At 51.4% G+C, this 25,041-nt stretch overlaps 1 protein-coding gene across 4 annotated transcripts in view; it reads right to left on the bottom strand.

Annotated features, from left to right (window-relative positions):
• Window positions 1-5,239: 5,239 nt before the first annotated feature.
• Window positions 5,240-25,041, bottom strand: part of CORO2B (coronin 2B) — a 150,337-nt gene continuing 130,535 nt past the window's right edge. For all 4 annotated transcript variants that reach the window (XM_052646147.1, XM_052646146.1, XM_052646149.1 and 1 more), the window contains exons 4-12: window positions 20,215-20,364; window positions 19,337-19,501; window positions 17,307-17,423; window positions 17,080-17,184; window positions 16,446-16,542; window positions 12,527-12,639; window positions 12,083-12,173; window positions 11,740-11,879; window positions 5,240-7,191 (exon numbers count right to left, since the gene is read on the bottom strand). In XM_052646147.1, the coding sequence (XP_052502107.1) occupies window positions 7,060-7,191; window positions 11,740-11,879; window positions 12,083-12,173; window positions 12,527-12,639; window positions 16,446-16,542; window positions 17,080-17,184; window positions 17,307-17,423; window positions 19,337-19,501; window positions 20,215-20,364 (1,110 nt within the window). In that variant the 3' untranslated portion in view covers window positions 5,240-7,059. The remainder of the gene's footprint in view (window positions 7,192-11,739; window positions 11,880-12,082; window positions 12,174-12,526; window positions 12,640-16,445; window positions 16,543-17,079; window positions 17,185-17,306; window positions 17,424-19,336; window positions 19,502-20,214; window positions 20,365-25,041) is intronic.

Genomic DNA, 25,041 nt, shown 5'->3' with positions numbered 1-25,041 from the left:
GAAAGGGCTCAATGCCAGAAGAAGCAGGTCACAGGGTTTATGCCACAAACAGTGGATTGGGAGGAGGCAAGATTAGGGATTGGGGACACCTGGGGTAGGGTAGGAGGAGCTCAGTGGGTGGCACCAGACCTAAAGGGATCAGGGAAGGCCAAGTCAGCATCAACAGGATCCAGGGAAGGCTGAGCCAAAGCCTGGGGAGAATCTGTTGTCACCTTTACGCAGGAATCCACGTGAGCAGCGTGCACCTCAGAGGCAGGGATTCTCCTATCAGGCCTTCCTCCCATCCAAGAGAAGTGACACCTGGCCATATCTGTGTTGCTTACGCCATCCAACTACCCACAGGCGCAATCTCCTCCTCTGGTCTAGAGGGGCCATGACGATGTGGGAGGAGAGGTCCCAGTTCCTGTACCTGGTGAACTGAGCAGAATAAGCCCGAGGTTTCATTCAACAGGAAACAGTGGCAAATCCTACGCTTTTACACGTATTTAAAATATCTTCCAAACTAAAAAAATAACCTTTCTCTCTCACTGACAAAAATTGTCTATTGTAGAAAAATGTAGCTCTTCAAAAAGGAGAGTGCTAACCTGTTATCTCATCACCCTGAGAAAATCACTGTTAGTCATCTCGGTCCTCCCAAGCATTCTTTTCTGCCCTGTATGTGAATTTTAACTGTAAATTAGAGTGGAATCTCTTTGCAAACAAGAACTATATCCTGTTCATCTCTTTCATCCTCACATCTAGGATAATATTTGATGCAGAAAAGATGCTTGATAAATATTTTATAAAACAAATATTTTGTAAAATAGCTTTTGCATGAAAATGCTTCCTAGTAGGTGAAGAGAGACTAGTAGGCTTCTACTTGCTTCCTAGTAGGTGAAGAGAGGCAAAAAAAGCTATTTTCATTGTCGTTACAAATGACTTCACCGTTGGACAAATAGGTGAATGTCAGGCATCCTGAGGGGCAGGTGGGACAGGTAGGGTGGAAAACCCTAGGGTGCGTGGGGCCCTGCCATTTCACGGGACAGTATCAAGCAGCCCCAAGGGGAAGATAGCGTTTATAGTGATAAAAAGAACCCAACAGAGCTCTCTAAGAACAGTCATTCGTCTGTGAACTAGTCTGAAGGACAATTGCTAAGCTGGGTGCAACCAACACTGCCTGCTGTTGGAAGTTTAAGAGAAGTATAAAGCAAGGTACCAAGCTCTGTAAAGTGCTCCATCTGTTGGCAGGGGGTGACTCATTTCTCATCACACCGCTGATTCCATTCCTGGGACGTTTCTGCACACATCACCCTTCCTCCCCTCCCCCTATATCCCCACTTAAGATGACCATCCTGAAGTCTGCCCTAACCCATGCCCCAGCCACCCCTTCCCCATCTCCTCCCTTACCCACCACTAGCCTACCAGCCCTCACCTGGCTCCCTGCTTCAGAGCCGCCCCCTAATCCTTTCTGTTTGCAGTAGTCAGAGGGAAGTGTTCACTCCTGCTTCAACAGAGTGGAGCCCAGCCTTCCAGGGCACCGATTCAGGGATTCCCATGGTCTGGCTGACCTCTTTCTCTGCCACTGGGCTGTATCTCTTGCCTGGGATGCAGCTCACGTTTCTCTCATCAGCAACTTCCTGGAGACCTTGTAGGGCTAAAGCTGGTGAGCCCCAGGCCCGGGCTGGGCTGTGACCAGGGCTGCAGAGGTCTAGCCTGGATCTCTGCTCCTCCTTCTCTGGCGTGTCTTCCCTCCCCTTCATGTTCCTGGCTCTTCCTTCTGCCATCTCATCAGCTCCAGGCCTCTTTGAATTGTACTCTCCAGGCCCCTCCCTGCCATTGCCCCTTGGGCAGGACAGGAAGCGGGGAGCTGCTAAAGGTCGCAGAGTCAGGGGCTCAGCTGGGAAGGCAACCCCGGTTCAGCCCCTTTCCAGCTGCTCGGGACAGGCAACCTCAGAGGGTGGTGAGGTGAGCGCCCCCCTCTGGCTATCTCCAGATAACTCCTGCAGCGGTCTGTTGACAGCGACTTGGGGCAGCGAGGGTCCTGCTGTCCCCCACTGAGCCTTCCTTCTTCTGTACTTGGGGTGTTTCAGATCCTGGCTATTCTGTGTGTCTGCTTTGCCTGAGGCCCTTGTGCCTATATCTGGGTCATTCATTCTGGGGTGGGATGGGAGGTGGTAGAAGGGACTCAGCTCAGGAAAAATGGGCTTGATAAGAAGGCCATAATCTGCCACCTGCTGGCTGGATTCAAGCTCCTAGCAAACTCTTCCTGGTCTTTGAATCTTGCCTCAATCACTGTGACCTTGAAATCCAAAATCGTAGTCTTCAGTGTTCCCATCGCCCTCCTTCCACTTTGAGCCCGCCCCTTTTTCATTGCCCCCTTGTTTCCTTCCTTCAATCTGTCCACCCTCTTCACAACAGCAGCTGAATACCGGAGGAAATCTGTTATAGGTAGAGCTTTGGCAAGGGCAAAGCTTCGCCCAAAGGGACTGTGCTGATGGGGGGATTCCAGGCAATGGGACAGCCAGGTATGAGGACTGGGACAGGAACTTCATAGAACTCTGCAGACCCGACCATGTAGCTTCTCACCTTCTCTAAGTAAGGCTGATCCAATTGAGTTTGTCACTGAATTAATTAAAATTCTAAGGGAAGATAGTCTGCAGGTTGCTCCCAAATAGAAACACAGAGGCACAGAGAGCAAGAAGCTTCTGCCAGCATCGCCCTCTTCCTCTCCCTGATCCAAGGGCCTGCATCCCCCTGCTCCTCAGGCTGGCAGATGTGGGTTGGTGGGGATAGAGGAGGGGAGTCTGGTAAGGCTTCCTGTGGTGGAGGTGAGCATCTGCTCCTGCTCTAAGCAGCCCGGTCAGCACAGCCTTCCAAGCTGAGGGGCAGGGCCCTTGTGGTGCAGGTGTTTGCAATATGAAATCATTTCGCACAGGAAAGAAGCAGCCACGTTCTGCACGGTCCACTGGCAGTCTGGGATGTGTGCCCAGCACCAAGAGAGAGTCTAAAAATGCCCAAGCCCATCCTGGGATCTCAGGAGGCTGACTGAAGGGAATCCAGGAATCAGTATATCTGCAAACAACTGCCTATTTCACCTGGAACCCAGCAGAGGGTGGAACTCGCCCCAGCCTCCAGGGGTTCCACATCCCACTGGGTGACATGATGCCTATTGATGGACCACTGGTTGGAGCCCCTCAAGGGCAAGCCTGGTTCTTTTCCATCTCTGGGTTCCCAGCGCCCAGTACTGAGTAGATTCAGCCACTCAAGGTGAGTTAGGCTGAGCTTAAAATCCAAGTAGGCGTTGGTATGTGGGGGATTTGTGACCAGAGTTCTAGGCCTGCCCAGAGGGACCTCTCCATACAAGAAAAGGGTCTGAAGTTTAGCCTCAGATATTCTCACCTGGAGCAAAGAAGGGAGCAAGCACCTGGTGAGGAACATGGCATTGGGAAAAGGTATGAAAAGCCAGATGGGCTTGTTCTCCTACATGGTTACACTAATCAGAGCAATGTGGTAGGTGAGGCCATAACTGGCCGCAGGATCAGCAAGGCCGTAACTGGCTGCAGGATCAGTGTAATGAATGGGGAGGCATGGAGCATATTCTAGTATGTGAAGAACTAAAGGACATATGTGGACAGTCAATGAGCAAGCAAGGGGTTCATCAACAAATGCACCTGGGAAATGGGCTGCTTGGAGAGAAATCACATTCACCTCTGACCTTGAACAACCTTCCATAATAAGTGATAATTAAAGAGCTTCCTAGTTGGACTGGGAATTGGGGATCCCATGGGACAGAGGCATACGTGAGACAGATCACCGTGTGTATTCACCTGCCCAGGCTGGGAGAAGCTTTGGTGAAAGACCTAGCTCTACCCACCTTCTTCCACATCCCTGGAGAAGGAGCTTTGGAGTCCAAACTCTCAATGACCTTAGCATTTCTTTCAAGCCCAGCACTGTGAATTGATCCACATGAGAAACTCTACGGCTGTCTTTTTCAAATTCATGTTTCCTTAGAGTATATTTCTGCACCCAAGCCCTGTTGGAAGCCACCCTACTACTTCCCTTCTCTTGATGATACTGGGTTAGCCAAAAAGTTTGTTTGGATTTTTCCATAACATCTTACGGAAACTATTTCTTGTTTGCATCACTTGTGCTAGACAATTGGTGATCTTGGGGCTTTGTTCCATTCTCCTAATTGCTAGGAGAAACTTGTGGAAACTCAAGCGTCAGATCATTAAGGGACCCTCCAACTGTCCTACACCCTCATTTTATAGAGAAAGTGAAGCCCAGACAGGAGCAGTGAATCACTTCAGGTCACACAGCCCATCAGAGGTGGAGCTGGGCCTGGACCACGCCCTACCTATCCCAGGTCATGCCCCCTGCTCTTCCACTGCCTTTTATCATTTCCTCTCCAGCCCTCTTTTCTGAGATTTTCATTGCTTTTCTCTCTCTGGAGTTTTCTGTGGTATCCACACTGTCACATGACTTTGTAGACGGACAGCTCTGCTCCACGACCACCCTGGCTCAGTGAGAGAGGGAGGGTGGCCCAGCGGCCTGGCAGCCCCTTGTCTCATGACCCTGAGCCCTAGCCCTCCTTCCAGAAGAGACCCTGCCCAGCGCTGAGCCTGGCTGAGGACTGGGAACCTGTGCCTCCTCTGACTCTGGGCTCAGGAGGTCCACGTCCCTGTGTGTCTCCCCCATTACACCAGCTAATGACCTTGACTGAGCATGTCACATTCTGGACCTGACTACTCTTTTTGAAAATGGGAAAAATTAGAACACACCACTTAGAGCAGCTGTGAAGATCAAAGGAGTCAAGTACACAGAGTAGTTCTTTGTAAACTGTGGAGCAGCATCCAGTGTACAATGTAGGTGTCCTCAGGACCCCAACACAGGGCTGGATGTGGATGCGGAATAGTGGTTCTCAACTGGGGACAAATCTGACATCCCAGGGGGGACACTGGGTGATATCTGGAGACATTTTTGTTTATCATGACGGGGTTCGGGTTGCTGTGGCATCTGGCTGGCGGAGGCCAGGGATGCTGCTAAAGAGCTGATCGTGCTCAGGACAGCCTTCAGAGCAAAGAATCATCTGGCCCCAGATGTCAGCAGTGCTGAGGTGTGAAGTCACACCTGTAGACACAGACATGGGTTGTTGTTGCAGAGGAGCAACAGAGCTGCGGCTGGGGAGTTGGTCATCAGGACACCACGGCGACCAAGAGGAGGAACCGCCCAGGTGAAACGAGCCGGCTGCGCCCAGGTCTGACAACTTGAAAACATTTTATTTCAATTCTATCCTTGGGAGGCAGCATAAATAATCACAGAAGACCACAAAGGTCAGTGGGGAAGAAAAAAAAGCTTTAGAAGTGTGGGGAGGAGGAGATGTGAGCTGACGCAGTCTAGCAGCCGGGTCTGGGGGGGGTGAGGAGACCCTGCTTTAGCTGGCTGTGAGCGTGGAAGGCTCTTGGAGAAAAAGCCTGAGGGTTTGGGGGGCTTTCCCTGCCCAGGTCACTTGGAGGGGCTTAGGGAGCCCCACCTCTGTGGATGGATGTTCTGCAGGGTGGCTGTGGGACAAGCAGGTGCAGAGCACAATGCATCTAGAGGTTCTAGCTAATGCGAGAGAGGTGTAGACACCCATTTCTTAATCCCCAGACCAGATCTCCCCCCTCAAACTGTGACTTTTCTGAGAACAGTGTTCATACACTCTGTGAGTAATGAGAAATGAAGGGAGAAAAGGAGGAAAAAAAGAAAATGGTAGACCAAGTGAAATGTGGCATCTCCCAGGGTCCTGTGGCCTTGAGCTGCTTCTCAGTGTTTTCATCTGCAAAGTGGGGAGAATACTCCCTGCCTCTGGGAGCTGAGATGCGGCTCAAAGGGGATCCTATATGTCAAAGGGCTGTGTAAACCTTAAAGTGCTACACCAATGTTAGGGGCTGTGGTCCTTCTACAAGCGAAAGGCTGACCGTGGCTGAGAGTAGGGAGGAGGGACACGCGTGCAGAGCAGCCCTCGGGGCCAGCAGGCCACTGCTCGGCCCTCCCAGGGCCAGCTCTACCCTCCTCGGCCTCAACCTCCAGGAGAACGAGGCCTCGTCTTGGAGTGAGTCACCTGGGGGGTGAGAGCAAAGGGTGGAGGCCAGGAGGTCGGAGAGATACTGAGTGTGGGGGAGGGGTGTGGCCCATCAGCACTACTGCTGTTGGGAGGCTCCCAGCAGTCCTCCTGCTCCCCCAAGACTTGGGCCCTGGTGATGCCCCTGTAGGATTGGCATCTTGATGCAGTGGGAAGCGCCCAGGCCACTGGTCCTGGGTCCACTGTTCACCTGCTGGGTGACTCAGTGATGTCACTTCCCCAAAGCAACCCTCAGTTCTATCATCTGTAAAATGGGGACACTATTCCCTACCCTGACTGCCTCACAAAGTGAACAGGAAAAGGGCGTTGCCAGAGCTTTAAGAGCATCAGGGGAGAGCAAGGGGTCATTATGGCCTTGGTGAAGGATCCTCTTAATTCCCTGAAGATAAGAGAGAGGGGGCAAGAGACAGGAAGGAGCTGGGCTGCTTGCAACCCTGGTCAGGCGAATGGGCTTCCGGGACTGCCCAGGGCGAGGGAGGTAGGGGAGGGGAGGGAGACCGCGGATGCCTGCAATCCAGCCCTTACTGCGCGTCCATCAGGGCCACCGTGAGCCCCAGCAGGAAGCGCGGAGATGTCCCGGCAGCCCCCTCTGCCGGGGACAAGTTCAACCTCTAAGACTACTGGGGTTCTGGCTTCCCTCTGCGCTCCTTGGTCCCCAGAGGGCACTCGTCGGGGGCAGTTCACAGCCTTTGCCCAGCCGAGGGGAAGCCGAGGCTCCGGGGGTGTCAGGGAAAGGGATGCCAGCCTGGACTCTGGGAGAGGCTGGGGACTCCTATTAGCTTGAGGTCGAGAGGTCAGAGGTCAGCTTCCAGTTCTTGAGGTGGCAGGCGGGAGGTCCTCAGGCTCTCCGCCAGCTCCAGTCCTGGCGCTCTCTCTGGGGTCACCGGAGAAGGGGAAGTTAAGGGACGAGTAGAAACAACGGAGAGATCGGCTTAGAAAGCAGCCCAGCCGGGGAGCTAACAGTTCTTGGGGCTATTGCGCAAGTTTTTCAGTTCCAGCTGAAGCTGCCGAATGCGGATGTCTTTCTGGGCCAGCTCCTCTTTCAGTCTCCGAATCTCATCCTGCTGCCGGAAGAACATTCGAAGGAGCTGGTGTGGACGAGAGAAGGGGCCAGAAGGGTGGGAGAGAACAAGTGAGAAGGTGACCTTCGCGGGGGGAGAGGTACCCGTACCCCGCCCCTCCCCCCATGCAGCCTCTGTCCCTCTGACTCAGGCCTCCCACCCCTTCCCCACTCCCGGGTCGAGGTGACTCAGGTGGCCACTCTCCCATCTCTAGACTGAGCTCACTCATGCCCACTCCTGCTCCTACTCATGCCCAGCCCCACACCACCCCACCCCACCCCACCCCACCGCACCCCACCCTGTGAGGCAGAAAAGAAAGGACCCTGATCCAAGATCACCAAGGAAGGGCCCAATCCACACAGGCCAGATATCCTAAGCTTACCCATTTAGGGCTTCAAGCCTTAATAACTTATTTACTTACCATTCAGAATGGAAAGCTTTCTGAAATGTTTTGTATCGGCTCTCTCTCTTTTTTTGTTTTTAAATTGGAGTATAGTTGCTTTGGGGGTTTCCAAGGCGACATTAGTGGTAAAGAACCCACCTGCCAATGCAGGAGATGTAAGAGGTGGTGGTTCAATCCCTGGGTCAGGAAGATGCCCTGGAGGAGGGCATGACAGCCCACTCCAGCGTCCTTGCCTGGAGAATCCCATGGACAGAGGAGCCTGGCAGGCTACAGTCCAGAGGGTTGCAAAGAGCTGGAGTATGCGCACATGCGCAGAGTCACTTTACACTGCTGTGTCGCTTTCTGCAGCACACCGCAGTGAATCAGCTATACGTATACATACATCCCCTCTCTTTTGGATCTCCTTTGCATTTAGGTCGCCACAGAGCAATGAGTAGAGTTTCTTGTGCTTTACAGTATCTTCTCATTAGTTATCTATTGCATACATAATATCCTTCTCTTTAAAAAAAAGAAATGTTGATTTCTGTCCAGGTCTTCGTTGCTCCCCGGGCTTTCTTTCCCTAGCTTCCAAGAGCGGGGGCTACTCCCTAGTTGCGGTGCACAGGCTTCTTGCTGCGGAGCCCAGGCTCTAGGCTCATGCGCTTCAGCAGCTGTGGCACGTGGGTTCAATAGGTGCAGCGCCAGGGCTCTAGAGTGCTGGCTCAGTAGTTGTGGAGCACTGGCTTAGTTGCTCCGAGGCATGTGGGATCTTCCTGGGCCGGGGATCAAACCCGTGTCTCCCGCAATGGCGGGCGGATTCTTTACCACTGATTCACCAAGGAAGTTAAGAATACCTAATTCCTAAGATTCATATAGTTCTCTTTCTATTCATATAGGCTTCCGCCTATTCTTCTCTTTTCCTTAAGGTCAGGATATAGAATGGTATTTTTCCTGCTGATGGGGGACTAGCACAGCACCCCGAAATTTGCACTGGGCATTGCTGGAGTGGCCGTGAGTAAAGCATAGGAATCTGACAACACCTTTGCTGAGATGACTCCCTGGATTAAACACCCTCTGCACTGCTTCCATAAAACAGACTGGCCCACACAACACAGCCTCTGCAGGCTCCTGAAGGACCCCACACACTTGAGTTGAATGTTACCAACACAGTTGTCTTGGTCCTCCAACTGCCCAGTGTGAGTTGCAGCTGTCTTTGTAATTGCATAATTTAAATACTACATGAACTGATGAAATAGAAATACAAAAAGAGAGTGGCTCTTTCTATAAAAACTAAGTTGAATGCATTTGAGAATCTTGATGAAGAGGGGGTGCTAAAAAGTTGCTACTGATAGATATGGATGATATACACACAAAAGATTGAGGAATATTCTGTATCTTGATTGTATGGTAGTGGTTACACGGCTGTAGGCATATGTCAAAACTCATGGAACTCTACCCTACAAAGGATGAATTGTACGGCAGGTCAATTACACCTCAATAAACCTGTCTTTAAAAAAAACACTGGGGAAAACTTTGAAAAAACAAGAGCTTTGTTTTCAGATTGACTTTAAGTTCTCATTCCACCTAAAAAAACACTGAAAATGGAAATTGGAGTTAAAATGCGATTTATTTGACAGATACATAGAAGATCCCAACTGGGATGTCCCGAGAGAAAAGGAAGGTCCTGATTCTACATCAAAACATGTGGAATGAATGTATATGTTTTATATTTTAAACAAAAATAAACTGTTTAAAGAATGTATGTATCATTTATATGATTCATTCCTTTAACTGACTTGGAAAAAATTTATATTAACAAACCAGTTCTAGTTACCTCTGTTTTGAGAGATATTACGCTATATGTCCCACGCTAAATAATTCTACATATACCTAATGCCTTCCAAGCTCTCAAAGTTTCCTTGTATAATTTTTTCGGATCAGCTTTTGTTTAAAAAACATATTTATGGAGGTATACTTCATATGCCATAAATTTCACTCATTTTAAGTGTCAGTTCAGTGAGTTTCAGTAAAATTGCAGAGCTGTACAGCCATGTCTCCTCCCGTGTGTCAAGCTACCCATGCTGAACCAATTTCTCATTCATTGTTTCTAGTTTTTTGTATTAAAATTGTGGGTAAAAGGTAAAACAAGAGTTACCAGCCTCTGAGCAAATTTTTTTCCCCCCAGGGAGGAAAGGACACAAGCTGTAGTGTATAGATTGTGGCATTTGTGTTGTTTGCTTAGAGACCCTTTAAAATATTTCTCCAGGTCCTCTGTTCTGATTCATATAGACAAGCTCACTCCCTGTAACTGCTGTTCAACCCTGCCCTCTCCACACCCAGTACTAGAACAAACTTCAGGCTCTTATTGAGGCCCTAGGCTTGCAACAATTCAACTATGCCTACCTTGTCAGGGTACATAAAAAACTTCTTTTAAAGGAAACGCCAAATATATACAAAAGTGGAAAGAAAAGCACCATGAACCTCCAAGTACCCAACTTCCAACTTCAGCAAATAACATGTAACCACTCTTGCTTCATCTTTATTTTTACCTACTTCCCCTGTACCACTCTCCTGGGTGATTATTTTGAAGCAAATCCCATTGATCATAGTTTCATCCAGCCTTAGAAATCTGAGCATCCCTCTAAAATGGCACAGAAACATATTTTATAGCAATTAAAAATTTACCTGTCAATTTTACCTTTAAGACTAAGCCTTGGTGGTCAGGAATGATCATACTTTTATGAACAACAGTGATAATTATAAGATGGCCCCCATGTTATCCCCCTCCTTTCAAGGATGGACTGAACCCAGTAACTTGCTTCTTATGAATAGAATATGGCAGATGTGATGGGATGCCATTTGCAAGGTGAGTTTACAAAAAGACTGTGGTTTCCACCTTTGACACCCTCTTTTCCTCAAGGCCATGCTGTGAGCTGCCCTGTCCATGTGGCAAGGACCTGAGGGAGGCCTCTCGCTGTCAGCTCTTGAGGGAATGAGACCCTTAGTCTAATAACCTATGAGGAAATGGGTCTTGCTAGCAACCAAGTGAGGAAAGCCAGAAGCAGATCCTTCCACAGGCGAGTCTTCAGATGTGACTGCAGCCCTGGCTGACAGTTCACACCTTCATGAGAGCCCTGAGTCACAGGCACCCACAGACACTGTGAGATAATAAAACATTTGTGGGATTTAAGTCCCTAAGTCTTGGGGTAACTTGTTACATGGTTCTCATTGTTCAGTCACTCAGTCATGTCCAGCTCTTTGCAACCCCATGGACTGCAGCACGCCAGGCTTCCCTGTCCTTCACCATCTCCTAGAGAGAGCTTGCTCAAACTCATGTCCATTGAGTCGGTGATGCCACCCAACCATCCCATCCTCTGTCACCCCCTTCTCGAGAGCTAATGCAGTTAGCCTCTCTGTGCATTGCATGTGAGCAGGAAAAGTGCTAGATACTTAGGGACGATCTCTTTAACTCTCACAGCATTTCATATCCCCACTTTGCTGTGAGGAAATGGACTTAGGAAGGTCAGGAAACATGTTCAGGCACAGCCAGGAAATGAGAGAGCCAGATGCAGGTGGCTCCCTGCAGCATCTCCACTTCAGCTGCATCCAGCCCAGGGCCTGGCACACAGTGGGCATTCCACGAATCCTGGCTGAGCTGAACTGTATTTGTGCCAGGGACCAAGGGTGTGGTGGAAGGCAAGGCCTCTGGGGGGCGTGGACAAGGCCCAGCTCTGGTTGCCCTGAGAGAGCTGCTCCCTTTCCAAATGGTACAAAGAGTACTTTCAGAAACACTCAGCCTCTTCCACAAAAACAGGAAATCATCAGACCTCGCGGCAGCTGCCATGCCAGGGAGGAAGGCCGTGCTGTAACACATGAGGCTGGCTTTCCCTCGTGAGCCAGGAATTTACAACTGCAGATGACAGCAACATTCTGATATGGATTCACAAGGGGACATGTAACTCCAGGTTCTGGGATTTGTGGGGATGGGGAGGGGCATCAATATCCTACCATAGCCCAGCCTCTATTTATTGGGGTCAGAGGCAACAGAAGCCCACAGCAGGCTACTTACGGTATTTGTCACAGAAAGAAAAATGCCTCAGAACTGAGCTGGCCTAAGGGCCTGAAGCTCATAATTGAAATGCAAAGGTCTCACTCTGCCAGTGTGTGTGGAGGCAATAACTTATTTTTCTTACCTCATTCTCTGTCCTGGGTGGGACATTTTCTAGTAAATCTATTCCGTTGACCACCACGCTCTTCTTTTCTTTGATGGGAGCCTTGAACACCATTTTTGGGGACTTCTTATAGCCTTCTTTCAAAGACATCAACACAGGATCTAAGCAAGGCAAGGCATGTATTCTCACCAGCTATCCTGTGGACTCTCCAGTGATGGTGGCTCTCAGGACACCATGCCTGACAGTTGGCTGATGTGAGGGCGAGTTCAACGAGGAGGATATGCAAGGGGAAGGGGGTGGGCTAGACTGACGGCCAAGATTTCAGTCTCCCATTCTCTTCTGGGAAGCCCACCCCCAGTGGTACCTCGGTTGATGCCTCCCAGCCACTCATCAGGGGTCAGAGCTGGCTCCGTGCCCGGCGTCATGGGGTAAATATCTTCCTGGTAGGAATCCGACTGCAGTGGGGGTGGAGCAAAAGAGTGGACAGGTGGGGGACTGCTGAGAAGGCCCCTTCTCTCCAGTCAGAGTCTCCCCTTCGCTGACCTCCAACCACATACCTGCTCTCTCTGCTCCGAGTCTTTGTATTTAGTGTCTCCCACTTGGAAGTCCCACCTTGCCTTTGTTAGGAAACCAGACTGCCCTCACCTTGGAGTGGCCCTCACCCTCTGCACCCCAAATTAGGCCTGAAGACCCCAATCCACAGGAAAACACCTCCTTCTTCTGAGCTCCTCCAGGCTCACAGCCCCAGTAGTGAGGAAGTTAGCTTTCAATGCCAGGGGCCCTTTGCAGCCAGCCTGGCCCCACTCACCCTCCGGGGCACGATCATGGAGATGGGCTCTATGAGGCCCTTGAGAGTCACCAGCTTGTAGAATCGGAACACCTCGCAGGCAGACACGTCCAGCCCATGCTTGGGCATGACCCCTGTGGACAGGCACACACACGGCTGCATGGGGTCCCAGGAATCCCCCCAAGAAACCCTTCTTCCTGATGACCTTGGCCAGGGGAAAGGTGCAGTTGGAGGGCACTAGGTTTGGAGGCAAGGACCCATGCAGTGGACAGGAAGGGGCTGGGGGCTTCCCGAGTCAGGCTTTGTCTAATAAGCCCCATGGGCCAGACCTGTTTCACCAAGGTGCGTACTGTCGAACTGGGGGCCTTTGAGACCTGAAAGGGGCTGCACAACTACTTGAATCTAATCCAATCTCTTTGTAGGTGAGACTCCTGAGGGGCAGAGGGAAAGGGGCTTTTGCCCACAGCTACACAGTGCTGTGACTCTACGTACCCCAGAGCCCATCACCTGCTGAAATGAACTGGCTTCCCAAAACCTCTGTGCTCCCAGTCTTCACAGAGAAAGAAAGAGGGTGAGGACTTCCCTGGTAGTCCAGTGGTTAAAAGTCTACCTACCAATGCAGGGAACATGGGCTCGATCCCTCCCTGGTCTGGAAAGATCCCACATGTCTCAGGGCAACTAAGCTCATGTGCTCCAACTACTAAGCCTGCACTCTAGAGCCCATGAGTTGCAACTAATGAGCCAGTGCTGTGTAGCGAGAGAAGTCGCCGCGATAAGTCTGCACACCACAACCAGAGAGTAGCCCGGGCTTGCTGCAACTAGAGAAAGCCCACCAGTAGCAACAAAGACTCAGCACAGCCAAAAATAAAGAAATAAAATAAAGGAAGGAAGAAAGAAAGGAGAACACTCTCCTGTGCACTCAGAGGTTTAAATGGAGCCCAAGATTGCTGTTTCGTCATGTGCTTTCTAGGATTGACAGGCACACGTGCGTGCATGCGTGTCTGCGTGTGTTCATGTGTGTCCGTGTGGGCGCCAGACACAACAGCCCTAACAGCTGCATCAGCTGAACACCTGCTGGGGGAGCAGTTCGGTGTGGAGTCAGACACACCAGCTTCGGGGTGGGACAGGATCCTGAGTTTGAATCTTGATTCTCCCCTCCTTTCTGGCTGGGAGTCCTTGGGCAAATCACTGCCTCTCTAAGCCTTAGCTTCCCTGGTTGCCTAGAGGAGTCCAGTGGTGGCCCCTCATGAGACTGAGTGTGAAGATGCTTGTTAACTGCCCAGCAGTGATGAGCACAGACAACATGAATTTCTTTCTCCAGGATGTGAATATGACTGAAGGTTCTACCTTTCCTCATCTGGAATGGAAAGATGCTCTACCAGAACAGAGAATTCCAGAACCTGGAGGGAAGTGGCTTCGTGGTTCCGTGAGAAGCCAGGAGACTTGGGTTTGAGTCCTGGCTCTGCCACTTAGAGCTATGTTACCCGCCCAGGGTGAGTTAAGTAGCCACCCAGAGCCTGCAGAAAGTGGCTGGCTCGTGGTCAGTGCTCAACAGTGAACTCGGGTGAGGAGGACAAGCAGAAATAGTTATCCTCAGTACCCCCTCTTTCCCTTCTCCCCAAGTCCTGGTGACCCAACTTTCTAAACATCTCCGGATCCATCCTCATCTCCATGCCATCCCCCTAGTTACCATCCTCTTTTGCCTAGAAGTCCACAACAGCCTCCTAACTGGTCTCTCTGCCTGCCTCCTGCCCTCTCAAGATCCAGCCTCCCAAATCCATTCTTCCTACAGGAGCCACAGCAATCTCAAACTAACCTTTCAGATCATGTCACACTGTCCCACTCTCACCTACCCACCAGCCCAAGTAGAATAAAATTCTACAAAGAGTTCCCAATGAAATCCCAACTCCTCCCCCTGTGTGATGGTTAACGTTATATATCAGTGGGCTCAGTAAAGTGGATGACCCTCCCCAGTGAGAGTAGGTGGTGGGCATCTCCCAATCCATTCTGGGCCTGCATGGAGCAAAAGGCAGAGGAAGGAGGAATTTGCCCTTTTTTCCTGCCTTGCTGCTTGAGCTGAGACATCTCATCTCCTGCCCTTGAACTGGGTTTTGTACCATTGGTTCCCCGGGGTCTCAGGCCTTCACACTTGAACTGAATTATATCGCTGGCTTTCCTGGGGCTCCAGCTTGGAGAGGGTAGATGGTGAGACTTCTCAGCCTCTGTAATTATGAGCCAAATCCTTGCAATTCCTCTTTTATAAATACATTTGGTTGTTTCTCTGGAGAACTCTCATACACCCTGTCTAATGCATCCCATGGGATCTGGCCCCAGCCCACCTATCCAGCTTAATCTCCTAACACTTTCCCCATCTGCCACCTGTTCCACAGTCTATGCTGAGCCACACTGACCTCCCTTCTGCTCCTAGAACATGCCAGGCTCTTTCTGGTCTCAGGGCCTTTGCACTAACTGTTTTTTCTGCTGGCACTACTCTTCCCCCTTCCTGCCTTTCAGATTGCAGTTTAAAATGTTATTTCCACAGCAAGGTTTCCCCCAGTCACCTCATCTAAAGCAGTCCTTCTCACTCTCTGTTCTATGATCCCATTTGATTCTCTTCTTAGAACTTACTACCATACAATATTTTCCTTACATATTTGTTTATTGTCTGTCTTCCCTTCAGTGGGCAGTGAGAGGCCGTGTTCTGTTTTATTTATTACTGTACCCCTGGACTAAGCTAGGGTCTGGGCACACAGTTGTAGGCAATAAATGTTTGTTGAATGACTGTGTGAAGGAGCAGAAGGAGCCAGGGACTCTGCTAAATGTTTTGTATAAGTGATCTCTAAGCTTTACAACAGCCCTTCAAAGTAGGTTTAATCCCATTTTACAGATGAGGAAACTAAGACTCAGAGGGGTTAAGGATACAGCTGAATCAGAGTATAAACCTAGTTTGGACTCCAAAGTCCAGGCTGCTTGTTATACTAGTTGATGATGGGGTGACCATGAGGGAGGTGGGGGTGACAGAGTCCTGGGGAAGGGTGAAGTCAGTGGAATGGTCATCAGGACCTCAGGCCTATCTCTAGCTTTCCAGTTTGCTGTTGGTCACTGGGGCGGGGGGCGGGGGGGGGGGGGGTGGCCCTTAGGCCCCTGCAGCCCTGATGTCTCTGAAGCTGGCCCTCAGGCCCTGTCCATAACACCAGATCCTCAGAAGGATGAAGCCAGACTCAAGCTCTAAGGAGAGAAGGGAATAGAGCCACTCCAGAGATTTCTTCCACTGGGTGATCTGGACCCCACATGGCGGACTGCTGAGTCGGATGCCCTGTCAGTGTGAGTCCCTGGGCACAAAGGCTTCACAGTAAGGCTTTAGTGGTGGGAGAGGGTGGGCGTGAAAACCAGACACTACATTCGTCAATTCTGGAGTCCTCTCTGGGATTTGCCTGAGAACCTGAAGAGCCTGGGGAGGTGGGGAGGGGACCCCTGGAATTCCTCTTGTCTTCTCAGGCAGGGACAGAGCTGCTTCGGGGGACTGGGGGGTCCTGGCTTCCCAGCAGCTTCAGGAAGGGGCCTGCACTTGGACCTGGTTCTGAGCTGTAGTTACTGAACCTCCTTCCACCATGTCAGAACCACAGTGGGCTTCAGCCTCCCTATCTGCAGACAGGAATGCAGGGACCGTGCACAACCCTGCAGGCTGCTGATGGCCAGAGATGGCAGCGGACGCCAAGCACCGTGGATGGATGGAACCAGTCAAATAGGCAGTGACAGGCTGGCTGAAGATGAGTAGGCTGACCTTCACAGGGCAGCACTTGGAGGTTCTATTCTGACTGGTCCATGAGTTGAGCTTCAGAGGCTGATTTTTCATTGTGGGGGAGAGGTGACCCAAGAGCTCAGTTCCAGTCTCTCCTCTCATAGTGTAACAGGCATGGCAGCCCCAGGGCCCCCTTACCAAGACCTTTCTGCGGGGCCGGGGAGCGGAACTCCATGAGGTAACTCAGGTAGGGTTTCTCCGTGCTGATCTCGTAGTACCGGATGTTCCCATCACCCTGGGGGCCAGGGGAGAGGGAGGGGAGGAAGAAGGAGGGGCAGGGGTGGGTTCAGCAGATCCTGGTCCAGGAGGCCACTGAAGAGAGCCTCCACAAGCCCCCAAGACGCTCAAAAGGCCATGGAAGCCTGGCTTCTAGGCCCCAGTGGGGATGCCATGCGGGACTCGCTGGGGGTGGTGGGGTGGTGTGTGTGGGGGGGTGTATGCTGGTGGGCATATGGACAGTCTTCTCGACAAACAAGGTCTCCTGGCAGGTGCCTCAAATCCCATCACTAGGGATGATGCACTCCAGGCTCTGAGCCTCATTCCCCTGTAAAATCTGCCTCCAGTCCACCCCCAAGGGATCCTCAGTCACTGACACCTGAGTAAAAGGAGCATCCAGTGCAAGGGCAGGTTTTGATAGAAGACGGTGGGATTGTTTTGGGTCGGGAGAAGGGCAGAGGTTAGGCTCTTCTTGGGAGGTAGGGAGGGACTGAGGGCCCAATGGGGGCAGAGGTCTCCCACAGGCTGCCCCCGTCCCTCCCCCACCTTCCACTACCTTTCCAGCCAGGTAGAGCATGTGGGTGTCAGCGTCGTAGAAGGGGAACAGAAGGCCAGAGAGCCCATCAATTTCCTCCTCGATCAGGGGCATAGACAGGTCCTCCTGCAGGCGGGGGCCCAGGATCAGTATCCAGGCAGGACGGCAACTCACCTTCCCCAACCCCAGCCAGGCCCCGGGGCTACAACCCTTTGACATCACCCTCCTTCCCGCCTCCTGCGGCTGACCTGGTCCCAGAGGGCGATCTGTCTCGTGTTCCACCTGGAGACCCCCGTGGTGAGAAGCCGCTTCATGTTCCCCAGGAAGACCACCCGGTTCACTCTGTGGTTTTTGCAGTTCGCCTCCTGATGGAATCAGAGAGCTGGTGAGCCAGGCCCCCGACACTAGTGTACGGGCTGGGCTGCCTGGAGGGCCCCAGACACACATCCATTTCCCGACTCCCTGAACCTGTGGATGTTTCCTTGTTTGGAAAAGGGTGATTTTCACATGTGATTTTAAGTGAAAGACCTCGATATGGGGAGATTCACCCTGGATCATCCTCAGGGGTCCTAAATGCCATCACTAGTGTCCTCATTTAGAAGAGAGAGGCGAAGCGAGATTCCACAGATGCAGAAGGGAGAAGGTGGCGTGACTGCGGAGGCAGAGACTGGGCTGGTGGGGCCACCAGCCAAGGAGGCCCCCGGAAGCTGGGGACACCTTCCCGTGGATGTCTGGCCTCCAGAACTGTGCGAGAGGATCGATTTCTGTTGTAAGGCTCCCCGCTTACGGTAGTTTGTTATAGCCGCCGCAGGAAATGAATACAGGTGCTGTGGAGCATGGAGCCCTGGGACCAGGAAACCAGGCCATATCCCAGAGCGGACGGGGACACGGACCAAGCCCCAGGCAGGGCTGGCACTGGGCTGGGTGCCAAGTGCCCTCACTGAGGTATCTCTCCACCCGTCACCACAATGCCTACTGCAAGGGCTCTCTGAGGATGCGGAGCTTGAGGCTCAGGACGACCAGGACTCACGCTGGGTCACTGCCGGCTGACTCACTTCACCAAGATCTCCTTCTAACTGGGCCGTCCTCTGCCTCTGCTCCTCCCTCTGGGCACCTCGTTTTCCTCCTAACACACAGCGGCCCTTTGCCAGGATGAGTCAGCGTCAGGTAGGAACCAGAGGCTGGTGGGCAGTGCAGAGAGCCGGGCTGGCGTCACTCACTCTGGATTTTAGTTCCAAGTTCTGCCAAAAAGTAGAACCATGGAGGAGTCCCTCACCCTCTCTGGGTGTGGGATGGAGGTTGGAGGTCTCTGCTGTTTCATATCTTTTCTGCTCAGCATGGGCTCTGGGGTCCACCTGGCTGGGTTTGAATTCTAGCTCCCCCTGTAACTCTGAGATTCAGGTCTGTCCCTCTCCAAGAAGCAGTATTCCCATGAGGGAAACGGAGAGGAAGAGCAACAGCGGCCACCGCAGAGGACCGTCACAAGGATTAAATGGGGGTGGGGGGAGGGCGACGCGGAGGCCACAGTTAGTGCACGCCACACAGTGAGCTCTGCGTAAATACTGATGACACTAATAACTACAGTGATATTGTCTGTAAACAGCAGTTGTTGTACACGACTTTCTGGTCCTGCAGTATTGGATTTTTCCAAGATAAACCCATCAGTCTTGCTTGTGTTAGGAGGTAAACCTCAGATCCCATCCAAATTTTCCAAGCCATCTAGTGCCACTACTAGCAGGAAGTTGGTACTCAAGAAATGTAAATTTCTTACTCCAAAATGGCACCTAATCCCTTCCTCGGAGTCAAGACCCAGAATCAAGGACCAAAACTGGAGCTTAATTCACCATCCACCTCTCCACTTGGAACCGCCCCTGAGGCTGGCACCGTCTACCATCTCATCCCATGCAGGTGGCTGGGCAGTGAGTCCAAAGTCCCCTCCTCCTGTGCCCATGATGGGCACCCAGGGATTCATGTGCAGAAAGGGGTCACCACTTTGGCCTTCAGAGCAGGCAGAAGAATCCCATCTGCGGAGGGGGTGGAGTCTGTGGAGATGGGAGAGGCTACCGAGGTCCCTCTGCATCCAGAACAAGGCAGCGCTCCTACGAGCAGAGAAGGGCCCAGAACAAATGGGCTGGTCCCCAGAGGTGCAGGGCTGGTCCCCAGAGGTGCAGGGCGGTACAGGGAAGACTGTCACAGTCCTTCCTTCCAGGGCTGGCTGACAGCAGAGCCCCAGCTCCCAATACCTTGCCTACCCCTCAAGAAAGGTGCGGGGCTTCACCTGCAGGACGCGGCCAGAGCGCGGCTCGATCACGCGCAGTTTCTTGTCCTTGCACGTGGTGGTGAGCAGGCTGCCGTCAGTGTTGAAGGACATGCAGAGGATCACGTCCGAGTGGCAGTCTATCATCTTCACTGGCTCACCCACGTCCAGGTTCCAGATGAGGACCTGGGAGGGCAGACACGCAGGAGGCAGGCTCAGCCCTGCTGGGAGAGACGCCCTGTGCAGGGTCGCCTTGCTGGGATGGGGGCCATATCGGTGGGCTCTACATCAAAGGTGGCTGTGTCCCCGCCACACAAATCCACCACTGTCCTTGGGCAGATCCCAGCCCCGGCTGGGGCTCAGTTCCTACTTCTAGCAAGAAGGATGAGTGTTCCTCATTGGGTTCCATATCTATTTTGAGGGCATACCTGGGGGTAGGATCTGGGGCTCCATTCTCCCTGCCAGCAGCTTTGGGTTCTTCTTTTTCCTACTAGGAGGGTAGAGACTACTTCTCGGTTAAGAGGTGGTCAGGTAGAGAGTGTGGGCATAGAGTGGGTATTTTTTTTTCTTTTTTAAAATTTTTATTAGAGAATAGTTGAGTTCCAGTGTTGTGTTAGTTTCAGGTATGGAGAGGGCATGCTTCTCTGGTATATCAGGGCTGGAGAAGGCAGTAAAGATGCCTCCAGCTTCTGTGGACCGCAGAAATGACGGGCACACAGAAAATGCTCAGCTGTGTGCATGTCAAATGAGCGAATGAATGAGTGACTGAATGGATGTAACATTGGCCAACAGGCTTGGGAAAGTAACAGTGCTCCCTACAGCCCCCTAAAGATGCCCTTCTCTCTCCCTCTGCCTCCCTGCTGAGCTGGCGCTGGCCACTGTGCCCACGGGCTGCCCACCTTGTAGTCGTAGCCAGCACTGAAGAGGATGTTGTTGGTGGTGGGGTGCCACTCGACCAGTCCCACACGCCGGCTGTGCCCGTGCAGCTCCAGGAGAGCCTCTGTCATGTTCCGCTTCAGCCCGCCCTCGGGGATCTCCCAGATCCGCACCTGCAGAGCGGATGGAGGGCCAAGGCTGGTGGGCACAGGGCCAGGAGAAGCCCCTGCTGCCCCTTCCTTGGACGCCAGATCTGCCTAGTAAGACACCTCCTGGCCAGGGCAGTGGGCAGAGCCTGGAGGAGGCTGAGGCATGAGGGAAGGTTGCAAAGGGTGGTTAGAGAGAAGAGACCATCTTCTCTGTGCCTTTGGGAGGATCTTCTCTAAGAAGTCTCTGCAGACCTTGGCAACTACTATCCCTGGCATGTTTGTTATTGTTTCTGTCTAGCCAGGCCCAGAGGACCACACATTGAGCAACTTTTAACAAGTGCTGTGTTCAAAGCCTATCTCTGTTTCCCTTCCCATGCCCTTCTATGAATGCCTTCAGCCTCAGCGCCTCTGTTTGTACCACATGGCCTGTCCTTCACTCTGTCCCCCACCCAGAATGGACACTTGAGCAGAGGGAAACCCATCTGGGAGGCTGCGAGGCCCAGGGCCTCTCCTGAAGATGATGAACTAAGGGGCAGAGAAGGGTGAGGTGCTGGACGCTGAGCTGAAAGCATGTCGAGCCTGGATGTAGTCTTGCGGATGCTGATAAACAAGTGGGAAGAAAGAGGAAGGTGGAATTTAGAGAGAGGAGTGACCATGTGACCCCAGAGAGAGAAAGTGAGCAATTTCTCTGTCATCTTCGAATTGCACACATGCCTGCTCAGTTGCTAAATCATGTCTGACTCTTTTGGGACCCCACGGACTATAGCCTGCCAGGCTCCTCTGTCCATGAGATTTCCCAGGCACGAATACTACAGTGGGTCACCATCTCATTCTCCAGATCTTCCTGTCCCAGGGATTGGACCCGCGCCTCCTGCATTGGCAGGTAGATTCTATACCACTGTGTTACCAGGGAAATTCGATCTTTGAATTACCACTTGATTATGTTAATGTTGGCTATTTCTCAAGCCAAACATACTTTGCACAGTTTCAACTATAAATGGGGGGGAGGTTCAGTTTTTACCTTGCCTTGCCTACTGGCAAAATAAAATAAGCTACTGATTGTAAAAACTTGTCAAGTATAAAATGCTCTAAAGACCTATGGGATTATAGTTCTTGTTATAATTATCATCGTAATCATTAATACTATTTATTATGATCTAACTGAGTGGAGAGGAAAAAGCACATGTGCTTACAGCTTAGGACACCTTTATAACAAATATTTTGAAAATCTGAACTCCACACTTCCAAGAAAGGAGAAAAACGGGGAAACAGCTTTGAGATACCATTTATAATCTTCTATTAATAAAACAGCCAACTGAAAGAAACAGTGTTGGCAAGATTATACTGGAGCTTATGGATTCAATTGGTGATGGTAGTATTACAAATCAGAGTAACTCTGTTTTGGAAACAATTTGTCAATCTTTAGTAGATTGTTCCCCCTTTGCTGCTGCTGCTAAGTCACTTCAGTCGTGTCTGACTCTTAGCGACCCCAGGGACTGCAGCCTACCAGGCTCCTCCACGCATGGGATTTTCCAGGCAGGAGTACTGGAGTGGGGTGCCATTGCCTTCTCCGGTTCTGCCTTTAGTAGGAACTATAAAGACATTTGGATTATATTCTTCGACCTAGTAACTTCGCTCTTAAATTTCAATATAAGCAAAAATCTCCATGCATGAGGATGTTCACTGCAATGTAGAAAATTCAGAAACACTCTAAGTGACCACTATTAGGGAAATAATATGTCATAGCAATATGAAATATTAGCCAAAGATAATCATGATGGCTCAGAACAAATAAAGGAAGTATACTAAAGAAAGTCAAAGGCAATCCCAAAGACAGGGGAGCAAGGCTGGCAACTGGGGGTGTCCCTAAGGGAATTCCCTTGATGTGGTTTCCTTTCTTGGCACTTTATCCTCAGAGTATAGAAATGAGTATTTCCCACACATGTGTTCCCCTGAAGACCCAGCTCTGAGCATACCGGCCACGGGAGGCTCCAGGTCTAGCCAGGGATTTATGGTTACTCTTGGGAGCACCATTCTCGGCTCCAAAAAACATATTTGAGAAAAAGTTTATAATTAGGGGACAGTTTAATGTTTTTCCATCCTCAACATTATAATCTCCTGTGGTTGTCCCAGCTCTCTAGGAAAGCCCAACACTCCACACAGCCCAGCATGCTGGTGGCAGCTGGGGGGAGGGAGGTGACAGAAAGGGGACCCAGTGTGCTCCCTGGTCTTTCCCTGACCGCCCTCTGCAAAGGCCTTATGAGATGAGGTCTCACAGAGAAGTGGCAGAGAAGGTGGAGTGGGCACCAAGGTAGATGACTCAGTAGTCGTCAGTAAGACATGCGTTCTTGGGGCTTCCCTGGTGGTCCAGTGGCTCAGACTGTGCTCCCAATGCAGGGTTCAATCCCTGGTCAAGGAACTAGATACCACATGCAGCAGCCAGAAGTTTGGGTGCTGCAACTAAGGCCTGGCAGAGCCAAAAAAAAAAAAAAAAAGACACACATTCTTCTTGTCCTGCAGTGTCCCAGGGGAAGGTGACTGTTGAAGAGAGGAGACTAAAAAATGCTTGTGTTACACACACACACACCACACATTCAATACCCTCCCCTTTCTTTCTTTTTTATCCAAAGGGATGCTATGATCCATACACTTCAGCGACTTGCTTCTCTCGTGTAACGAGAGCTGGTGGGCATCTTTCCACACCACTACACGTGGCCCTGCCTTAGCTTTTTAAGTGGCCAGAAGGACAGCTGCTTTGTGGCCGTGCCATGATGGATTTAATCAACTTCTGTGAATGGACACCTGGGCTCTGCCCACTTTTCTCACTGTTGCAATTCATTCTGTGATGATGAGGCCTGACATGCAAGTTTGGGCACGGCCAGGAGTATTCCTGTAAGACACATGCCTAGCAGTGTTTCACTTTTTTAGTCCCTGTAAAATTGTCCTTCAAAGCTGTCTCCGGTTTCACCAGCAGAGTCTGTGTTTCTTTACGTATATCTCTAAAACTGTACCTTCAAAACCAGGTTTTGGGGACTTCCCTGGTGGTCCAGTGGTAAAGAATCTGCCTGCCAATATAAGGGATACGGGTTCAATCCCTAGTCTGAGAAGATTCCACATGCCACAGGGCAACTAGATCTGCCCACCACGACCATGGAGCCTGTGCGCCCTAGAGTCCACGCGGCACCGCAGGGGAAGCCATGGCCACGAGGAGCCCATGGTGCACGGCAACTAGAGAGCAGCCCCCACGCAGTATCGAGAAAAAAAGACATTAAAAAGCCCACAGGTTTTTGTCCTTGGATCAAGAAGGGCTTCCTGGTAGCTCAGCTGGTGAAGAATCTGCCTGCAATGTGGGAGACCTGGGTTCAATCCGTGGATTGGGAAGATCCCCTGGAGAAGGGAATGGCTACCCACTCCAGTATTCTTGCCTGGAGAATCCCATGGACTATACAGTCCATGACCCCACAAAGAGTCGGACAGGACTGAGCAACTTTCACTTTCAAGAACGCCATCTCCCTGCTGTTGGATTTGCAGGTCTTTGATTTTTAGCAATACGGGGCATCTTTTTCCATGTTGATAGACTACCCTTGTTTGCACTTGACAGGAAGCTTGAGATGCTTTCAGAGTCAAGGGGATGAAACTCTAAGGGGCAGGAAGATAGGCCAATGGGGAGGTGTATGGGGACAAAAGATCTTGTCTACGGACACCTCATACTGTATCTTGGGGACAGCAGAGAAGCACAGACACACAGGAACCTGCGGCATTCCGTGCACACACACTGACTGAGACAGGAGAGAAAATCTGGCCTTTAAGAAAATCTTTGAAACAGAAAGTTGGGCCTCACTCATTCCATATACACCTCTCATGAGCCAAGCCCTGGGTATCAATGGGATGGGAGCTGAGGTCATCCCATGCCTGCGCTTGATTGGCACACAGTGGGGTCACAGGGCAGACAGCCCATGGGAGCACAGGGATAGGGGAGCCTGAATCCAGTCTGGAGGGTGATGGGAAGATCCACGAGGTGCAGGGTTAGAAGAGATGTTGACCTGCATTTGAAAAGACAGGTTGGGAATGTGGGGAAAGATGAGGAGACAGAAAAACGACTCCTGTGAGTGGGTGCAGGCACAGTGGGTGGAAAATTAGGGGTGGGTCAGCCTGGCTGGTGTGGAGCAGGCCAGCGGGTGACAGAGGAAGCCAGAGGCTGGACCCGAGCAGCCCTGCTTGGGCTGAGTCTCAGAAGAAACGCTTTTTCCAGAACAGCCCGATTCTTGAGGATCCAGCTAACTGAGGCATCACTGGGTCACATCACAGGCAGGGTAAAGTAGAGACACCAGGGAAGCTGTGAAGAGTGGGTCCACTCAGGCTGTAATCCAGGGCCCAACTAGATGACCTTAGATAAGCCAGTTAACCTCTCTGAGGCTCAGGCTCCTCATCCAGATGATAAATCGAGAGATACACACCTTTCAGAGGTTAGGGTTGAATGAATCTGGACTTCAGGGTCCTTGTGAGTCTGAGGCTTTCTAGCCGCCCACACAGGTTGGTTTGTTGGTGTGACAGCTCTGCCTGGTAATGAAGGGGCTAAGCCAAGGGGAGGGTGGGGGGCAGGTGGTGTATATGCCCAGGCACAGCCGCTGGACTGGCTCCAAGTCCAGAGGAACAAAGGGCTGCAGTGGGGGAAGCCAAGAATTGTTTTCACCACTAACT

This window comes from Budorcas taxicolor, chromosome 10, assembly GCF_023091745.1.
Source record: "Budorcas taxicolor isolate Tak-1 chromosome 10, Takin1.1, whole genome shotgun sequence".
NCBI lineage: Eukaryota > Metazoa > Chordata > Mammalia > Artiodactyla > Bovidae > Budorcas > Budorcas taxicolor.
This window is presented reverse-complemented; position numbering and strand designations above follow the sequence as displayed.